The 9,653-nt window shown below is 39.3% G+C and overlaps 1 protein-coding gene across 2 annotated transcripts; it reads left to right on the top strand.

The window, feature by feature from the left end:
* Window positions 1-4,395: 4,395 nt before the first annotated feature.
* Window positions 4,396-8,771, top strand: c5h6orf120 (chromosome 5 C6orf120 homolog). 2 transcript variants are annotated; one of them, XM_003220726.4, is made up of 2 exons: window positions 4,396-4,519; window positions 7,936-8,771. In XM_003220726.4, exon 2 carries the CDS (start codon window positions 7,941-7,943, stop codon window positions 8,502-8,504), a length of 564 nt encoding a protein of 187 aa, XP_003220774.2. In that variant the 5' UTR covers window positions 4,396-4,519; window positions 7,936-7,940; the 3' UTR covers window positions 8,505-8,771. The 2 variants fall into 2 exon arrangements, with proteins under 2 accessions (XP_003220774.2, XP_008108477.2); XM_008110270.3 differs by lacking the exon at window positions 4,396-4,519 and adding an exon at window positions 6,334-6,886.
* Window positions 8,772-9,653: the final 882 nt, after the last annotated feature.

Raw genomic sequence — 9,653 nt, 5'->3', positions numbered from 1 at the left:
TGTCATTACTTTCTGCTTCAGGTGTTTTATGGTTGGGCCTAATCATATATAACACATTGCTTGTCATTCTCAGAGGGCAATTTAATAAACTTTTCCCATGTTTTATGATAAAACCAGTTGGGAAATGACATTTATAACTCAGGAACAAAAATCACGTTACATAGTGTCAGGTGACAAGTTAGTATTATTCTCTCATCTTCTCACCAGATATACTTTGCAATGAAGTGGGACACTTAAGTCACCCTGAATTCAATGCAGATAACTCAAATCAGTCGGTTCTTTTATTTTTCTCTTTCATGGACACTATGTTTTTTGGAAGTTTGTTTAGAGCAAGTCCATGGCTTTTTAGGCTTCTTCTTCCTGAACAAATAGGGATTCACTTTTTGAATAATAAGAATTATATGAAGTCCCAACATTTTAAGGTTAACGGGTTTTGCTATCTAATGGTAGTGATGATAACAATTAATAATAATAGTTTAATTTCTTACCCACCTCTCCTCATGGCTCAAGGTAGGTTACAAAACAATTAAAATACATAAACACAGCAAAAATGCTACAAATACACTAAAAAGTACTTCCATAAAACTTACATACCAAAACATATCTGTATGAAATACAGACAAAATAGAGATTAAACAAAGGACTTGCATTAACATTGATGTTTATGTTTAAAAACTGGGTAGGCCTGACGGAACAGACAGGTCTTCACTTGTGTCTTAAATTTTGACAACTGATTTAATGGTCAGAGCACTACCGGCAGGTCATTCCACAGTCTTGGGGTGGCCAATGAATAGGTCCTCTGGGTGGTGGTTGCCATTCGGGTTCTGGCTGCTTGACGTTACCACCCTCCAGAAGACCTAAGTGTTCAAGCCGGATAGTGCAGCAGAAGGTGATCTTTTAGGTAACCTGGACCCAAACCACGTAGGGCGTTAAAGGTCACAACCAAAACTTTGTACTTTGCCCGGACACTAATTGACAGCCAATGGAGTAACTTTAGGATAAGGGTAATCTGCTCACTCCCAGATGTTCCTGTTAACTAATTAAGTTGCTGCATTTTAAACCAGCTAGCGTTTCCAAACCTGGTACAAAAGTGGCCCAATGTAAAGCGCATTGCAGAAGTCCAACCTTGAAATTACTAGCACATGCACTATCATCTTCAGGTCCTCCAAATCTAGGATACTCCAAATCTTTGGTGTATTAGCCAAAGCTGATAGTGAGCCATCATATCTTCCTGACCGTCATATCATACTGACCGTCATATCATACTGACTGTCATATCTTCCTGGGCTGACATTTGGAGTGACAGATCCAGGAGAATCCCAAGCTGCAAACACAGTCTTTCAGAGGTAGTGTAACCCCATCCAGAACTGGTCAACACACCTCCATCCCCAGAAGGACACCATGGTCAATAGTATCGAAGGCCACTAAGAGATCTAGAAGCACCAACAGGGACACAAACCTCTTGTCAGTGTCCAGGCGGACATCACCCACTAAGAAACCATCACAGCCTCAACTCCATATCCTGCTCTGAAGTCCGTTTGAAATGGGTCAAGAAAGTGTGTGTCATCCAAGACAGCTTGGAGTTGGAGGGCAACTGTCTTATCAATCACCTTGCCCAAGAAAGGAAGGTTGCACACTGGTCTGTAATTATTAAGAACCAGGGGATCCAGGGAGGGCTTTTTCAGCAGCACTCTAACTACTGCTTCTTTTTAAACAGAATGGAAAGTTTCCCTCTGTGAGAGATGCACTTATAATTTGTTGTATTTGAAATTGAATTAAACTCCTCACTGGACAACCAGCTAAGATGAACAGGGATCAAGAAAGTAGGTTGTCTTCCTTACTTGCCCCAGCAGTTTATCCATATAAAAAAGAGAAGATCTTTGCAGATAGACTAGGCGAGTTACAAATTTGGTTGTTTCTGCACAGTAAACCATAGTTGAGTCCATTTCCCTTCTCTCCTGTCCTTCAGGAAAAAAAACTGAAGACATACTGCCTGGGGGAATCCAATCAGGGCCAGCTAACACCTCCCAACAAAGGATTCTCCCAACCAGGAAGCAGCCAGTTTTTGGAGCTGCAAGACCATTCAATGTGGCCAATTGCAACATTCACACTTGCCTCCAGCAGACAAGAGTTCTTTCTCCCACCCTGGACATTATTCCACAGATATATAAACCCCACTTGCCTAGCTTTCCAACAGACCTCACAACCACTGAGGATGCCTGCCATAGATGCGGGCAAAACGTCAGGAGAGAATGCTCCTGGAACATGGCCAGGCAGCCCAGAAAACTCACAGCAAGCCCGTGATTCCGGCTATGAAAACCTTCGACCAACATTTTAACACAATAATTTGATATATAAATAAATATACAGTAAATAAATATACTAAGTACAGTAGAGTCTCACTTATCCAATACTCGCTTATCCAACGTTCTGGATTATCCAATGCATTTTTGTAGTCAATGTTTTCAATGCATTGTGATATCTTGGTGCTAAATTCGTAAATACAGTAATTACTACATAACATGTGTAATGAACTATTTTTTCTGTCAATTTTGTATAACGTGATGTTTTGGTGCTTAATTTTTAAAATCATAACCTAATTTGATGTCTAATAGGCTTTTTCTTAATCTCTCCTTATTATCCAAGATATTCGCTTATCCAACGTTCTGCCGGCCCGTTTAAGTTGGATAAGTGAGACTCTATTGTATATCTCACATCCTCTAAGGATGCCTGCCATATATGTGGGCAAAACATCAGGAGAGAATGCTTCTGGAACGTGGCCAGGCAGTCCAGAAAACTCACAGCAAGCCAGTGATTCCGGCTATGAAAACCTTCAACCAACATTTTATCACAATAATTTGATATATAAATAAATATACAGTAAATAAATATACTAAGTATATATATATTAATTATATATGTGTATGTGTGTGTATACATTATTAAATACAGTAGAGTCTCATTTCTCCAAGCTAAACAGGCCGGCAGTATGTTGGATAAGCAAGTATGTTGGATAATGAGGGATTAAGGAAAAGCCTATTAAACATCAAATTAGGTTATGATTTTACAAATTAAGCACCAAAACATCATATTATACAACAAATTTGACAGAAAAAGTAGTTTAATACGCAGTAATGCTATGTAGTAATTACTGTATTTACGAATTTAGCACCAAAATATCACAATGTATTGAAAATATTGACTACAAAAATGCGTGGGATAATCCAGAACGTTGGATAAGCGAGTGTTGGATAAGTGAGACTCTACTGTGTGTATGTGTGTGTGTGTGTGTGTGTGTGTGTGTGTATATATATATATATATATATATATACACACACACACACACACAGTAGAGTCTCACTTATCCAAGCCTCGCTTATCCAAGCCTCTGGATAATCCAAGCCATTTTTGTAGTCAATGTTTTCAATATATCGTGATATTTTGGTGCTAAATTCGTAAATACAGTAATTACAACATAACATTACTGCGTATTGAACTACTTTTTCTGTCAAATTTGTTGTATAACATGAAGTTTTGGTGCTTAATTTGTAAAATCACAACCTAATTTGATGTTTAATAGGCTTTTCCTTCATCCCTCCTTGTTATCCAAGATATTCGCTTATCCAAGCTTCTGCCGGCCCGTTTAGCTTGGATAAGTGAGACTCTACTGTATATATACAGTAGGAATGTCAAATTATATATTTAACATAACATATATTTAATTAATATATTTAATAATTAATATATATATACAGTAGAGTCTCACTTATCCAACATAAACGGGCCGGCAGAATGTTGGATAAGCGAATATGTTGGATAATAAAGAGGGATTAAGAAAAAGTCTATTAAACATCAAAATAGGTTATGATTTTACAAATTAAGTACCAAAACATCATGTTATACAACAAATTTGACAGAAAAAGTAGTTCAATATGCAGTAATGCTATGTAGTAATTACTGTATTTACGAATTTAGCACCAAAATAACATGATGTATTGAAAACATTGACTACAAAAATGTGTTGGATAATCCAGAACGTTGGATAAGCGAGACTCTACTGTATATATAATTTATACATATATACTGTATATATATAATATATATACAGTATATATGTATAAATTATTATTATATATATATTAATTATTAAACATATTAATTAAATATATGTTATGTTAAATATATAATTTGACATTCCTTCCTATTGTAGTAGGGAGCCTGCTCTCCTTTAGCTTTCTGACCCTTCTGTAAGGTCCTTTTCCCCAAAGGAGCCCGGAAGGCTCGTATCTATACTGTTGCTTGTGCATCTACATATTCCTTTCCTAGCTCTAGGACCGTGAGAGCGCTATGACTCTCTCATTTTCGACTCCGCCCAGCCTGTATTAGCCCCGCCTACTTTCCCTTCTGCTGGTCGTTTTGGAAGTCTCGCGGTACCTGGGCCGAATCTCGTAGCTGGGGGCGTGGCTTAGATGCGGTGGGCGTTGTTTCCGCTTCCTCGCTGTCAGTCTCTTCGATGGTGGTGAGTGGGAAAAGTGTGGAGCCGAGGAAGGGGCTTGGGAGACTGGTTAGAGGTAAACAGTGCAGGCCTGGGCAAACTTGGGCCCTCCAGGCGTTTTGGACTTCAACTCCCACAATTCCTAACAGCCGGTAGGCTGTTAGGAATTGTGGGAGTTGAAGTCCAAAACGCCTGGAGGGCCCAAGTTTGCCCAGGCCTGCTCTCCAGGGTGCCTTTTCCTTTCAGGCTTGGATGCATGAGGAGAAATAAAACACTTAGGTGGACTTGCAAATGACTGCACAACTTTCTAGACTTCTGCATGGGAGTGTGTGTGTATATATATATGTATGTATGTATGTATGTATGTATATGTGCACACACACCCATGTAGAAGTTTAGAAAATTTAGTCCAAAGAAGTTGATCCGAATCACTAGGGTCAGCTTATGCATGGCTCAATGTCAGAACTGTATCTTATCTCTCAAATTTATTTACTGTATTTACAGTAGAGTCTCACTTAGCCAAGCTAAACGGGCCGGCAGAAGCTTGGATAAGCGAATATCTTGGATAATAAGGAGGGATTATGGAAAAGCCTATTAAACATCAAATTGGGTTATGATTTTACAAATGAAGCACCAAAACTTCATGTTATACAACAAATTTGACAGAAAAAGTGGTTCAACACACAGTAATGTTATGTTGTACTTACTGTATTTACGAATTTAGCACCAAAATATCACGATATATTGAAAACATTGACTACAAAAATGGCTTGGATTATCCAGAGGCTTGGATAAGCGAGGCTTGGATTAGTGAGACTCTACTGTATTTACCTTATTTATATCCTGCCTTTCTCTACCCCGAGGGGGACTTACGGCGGCTTACAAACGGCACTTGTACAGTGCCTTGTGCATGAAAACATATGCTTGAAATGAAATTAGATTTAAAAAGATACATACATAAAAGCAGAATTAAAATACAGTCGAGTCTCACTTATCCAAGCTAAACGGGCTGGCAGAACCTTGGATAAGCAAATATCTTGGATAATAAGGAGGGATTAAGAAAAAAGCCTATTAAACATCAAACTAGGTTATGATTTTACAAATTAAGCACCAAAACATCATGTTTTACAAGAAATTGACAGAAAATGCAGTTCACTACACAGTACTGTTATGTAGTAATTACTGTATTTAGGAATTTAGCACCAAAACATTGCAACATTTACTACAAAAAAAATGACTACTAAAAGGCAGACTGCCTTGGATAATACAGAACCTTGGATAAGTGAAGCTTGGATAAGTGCGACTCTACTGTACATAAAAGCAGAATTAAAATACATTCCAACGTTAAGACGCATCATCCAAAAACATACCCTTTTTGAAGTAGAGCAGTGAAAGGTGAGAGCTGTGTTCATTCCACAGGAGCCTTAAAAAGTATAATAGTAACATTTTATTTTTAATCCACCCTCTCTCCTCAGAGGGACTCTGGGTGGCTTCCAAAGGCAAAAAAATGGCCAACATTCAATGCCGAATACAGTAACAAAAAAGACGTTGAAGCAAATATTTAAAAATAAACACCATTAACTAAAACAAATAAATCAATCAGCGTCATAAATAACACATAAATAGTTAAGGCATGTATAAAAATACAGTAGAGTCTCACTTATCCAACATTCACTTATCCAACATTCTGGATTATCCAACGCAATCTGCCTTTTAGTAGTCAATGTTTTTGTAGTCAATGTTTTCAATATATCGTGATATTTTGGTGCTAAATTCATAAATACAGTAATTACTACATAGCGTTACTGCATATTGAACAACTTTTTCTGTCAAATTTGTTGTATAACATGATGTTTTAGTGCTTAATTTGTAAAATAATAACCTAATTTGATGTTTAATAGGCTTTTCCTTAATCCCTCATTATCCAACTTATTCACTTATGCCGGCCCGTCTTTTGGATAAGTGAGACTCTACTGTATAATAAAATCTGAGAGTATAAAAATATAGAAATATAGCTCAATAGGATAGAGCAGACATGGACAAACTTTGGCCCTCCAGGTGTTTTGGACTTCACCTCCCAGAATCCCTAACAGAGATCAAGTTTGTCTAATTATTTGAGGGCCCAAGTTTGCCCATGCCTGGGATAGAATAATCATCAACATCGCCTGACAAGGTAAATCAATTGTAAACTGTTCTTCCCCTCCATAGGCTAGCATACAGAAATAAATTTTTAATTGTTTCTTGAAGGAAAGAAGTGAGGGGCTATTCTAATTTCTATAGGGAGGGAGTTCACCACAGAGAAGGCCCCGTCTCTCGTCCCCACCAGCTGCACCTGGGATTGGGGTGGGATCAAGAGGACAGCCCCATCCACTGATTGCAGTGTCCGGACAGGTTTGTAGACGGGGATACAGTTTGTCAAATAATCTGGGCCTGAACCTATTAGGGCTTTATAGGTAACTTTATATTTTGCCCAGAAGCAGATTGGCAACGAGTGGAGCTGCTGTAACATGGGAGTTGTTTGTTCCCTGTAATGGTGGACCACTTCCCTCCCTCTGCCGTGATGGATTTCCTGGCCATTTTGAATTCCTGCGTGGGGAAATGCCCCTCAAGTTAGCATTGCTGGTTCCCCTTTCTGTGAAATGACCCTCGACTTATCCATGGGTCATATCAAAATCTATAATTTTGGACCCAAAACCTGCCCTTGACATATACGAGGTCAACATAAACATGAATACATAATTAGCTTTGAGGACCATAATATACATAGTATGGATCTTCTGCACTACGTGAAGTTGACCCTGAATTCTATATATTTGTTGGTTGCCCATAAAAAAGTATCACCCACATAGGGGTTTTCACATGGTAAAGTCCCTAGGAACATAGTGTAATAGAGTGACAAATGATGACTCCTCTTGAATCAGAGAACTGGGTGAGACCCCAGGGGCCATCCAGTCCAGCCCCATTCTGCTATGCAGGAATACATAAAAGCATTCCTGACAGATGACCATTCAGAGACCACCAGACTCCGATGCAGTATATTCCATTGTCAAAACAGGTCTTACCATCAGGAAGTTCTTTCTAATGTTTAATTCAAACCTTTTTTTCTTGCAATTTGAATCCAAGGCTCCATTGTATCCCAGTCTCCAGAGCAGGAAGCAAACATGCTCCATCCTTCTCAATGCGGCATCCTTTCCAGTATTTAAACGTGGCTCTCTTGTCCCCTTCTTTTCCAAATTGAACATCTCCAGCTTCCTCAGCCGCTCCTCGTAGGGCTTGTCTTCCAGACCTTTGACCGTTTTGTCACTTTCTCTGGCCACCTTCCAGCCTGTCAATATCCCTTCTTTAACTGTGGTACCAAATCTCAAATTGTGAGAACCTAAATCTTATTCTTGTAAAGCATTACTTCCATGTGATGAGGTTCATTCTGTTATTCTGCACAGGTGAGATGGCCGCTCCCTGCGAGCGATTGCTCCTGGTTTTGCTTGCTTCTCAAGGCCTTCTAACCGCAGCAAGTGCTTACAACGAGGACGACGATATACCAGAAGAATGGCTTCTTCTCCACGTGGTTCACGGCCAGATCGGAGCTGGGAACTACAGCTACTTAAGACTGAACCATGAAGGGAAGATTGTGCTCCATATGCAGAGCTTGCAAGGCGACGCGGACTTGTACGTGTCCGACGTGACCCTTCACCCCAGTTTTGACGATTATGAGCTTCAATCTGTCACATGCGGCCGGGACATGGTGTATGTCCCTGAGCACTTTCGCCGCCCAGTGGGGATAGGGATCTATGGCCACCCATCTCACCGGGAGAGTGAATTCGAGATGAAGGTGTTCTACGATCCAACGGTTGTGCACTCGCCATTTAGTGGCGGCTCTTACAATCCCGAAGAAATGGAAACGAGCCAAAAGCATCCACCGTCAACCGAAGATGACTCTCAGGATGAAGAATCGGTCTTCTGGACTATACTGATTGGGATACTCAAGCTAATCCTTGAAATCCTCTTTTAGCTTTATAGACATGCTTTTTTGGTGGGGTGAACAACACATAAAAACTGAATGAAGACTGTCATCTGAACATTAGTACTAACTGGTGTGTCTTGTGGTGGGGAAGGGAAAATAAAGCCATAACTGATTTTGTATTGTAATCTTTGCCCAGAGAGCTACGCTGTAGCATCTGCAGTATTTTTTACAGTTTTCCCTTCACTGATCAGGTTTGAGTATTAGGAATGTTCTAATTCACTGTGACTTTGAATAAAGTTTTATTTTCTATATGAAGATTTTCAGAAGTTGAGAAATACTATGAATCTGCACCCAATATTTCACTATATTACAAAATGCTACATCTGAGGGAGTAGACATTGTCTACCAAAGTTCACGTTATGAACTTTGCTCTCTCAGTGAGTTTCTTACGCAGGCATGAAAAAACTTGTGCCTTCCTTCACATGGTTTCCCATGCTTTCCTCCACCAGCTGTTAGGAATTGTGGGAGTTGAAATCTAAAACACCTGGAGGAAGGCCCAAGTTTGCCCATGCCTGTGAGTCTAAGACGTTACAAGGTCCCTTTGTATACTGAGATGTAGGCATCCACGGTTACAACATCCTTAATAATATATTTAAACCTTGTTTAAAAGCTTCCAATAAAAAAGGAGAACACACTACTCCCAGGTCAGTTCACTCAATTATTAAACACCTCAAAGCATTTATTTCCTAGAATTAAGCAATTCTAGAGCCATCAGTGGGTTGACGCATTTGTATCAAAGCACATCAACAGCTATCTAGTTTTCTGGATTTGATAGATTTAATTATTCCTTTTCCTGTAACTGGAAAGAAGTAGCTATTTTCCAACAGGAGGAACACATTCTGAAGATGACAGGCTCCCCTCACACTGAAAACCACTTGGAACTGCCATTGGTTCATTCAAGCATAGCAATGTCAACTCTGTGCTACAAGATGCTTGTGAATTCTTTACAAAACAGATCTTATCCCCCACTTCACTGCCATTCTGTTTTTGAACAGCACTTCTCTTAATTGTCAACCTTTTCCTCAAGAGGAGGACACAAGTGATTGCTATGCAATGTATCTGCTGTGCAGCTTTTTCTATATATATACAAATACAACTCTGGATCCTTTCAACAAATTGTATGTGGACAGATAAGAC

The sequence above is a fragment of the Anolis carolinensis genome, chromosome 5 (genome assembly GCF_035594765.1).
Source record: "Anolis carolinensis isolate JA03-04 chromosome 5, rAnoCar3.1.pri, whole genome shotgun sequence".
Taxonomy (NCBI): domain Eukaryota; kingdom Metazoa; phylum Chordata; class Lepidosauria; order Squamata; family Dactyloidae; genus Anolis; species Anolis carolinensis.
This window is presented reverse-complemented; position numbering and strand designations above follow the sequence as displayed.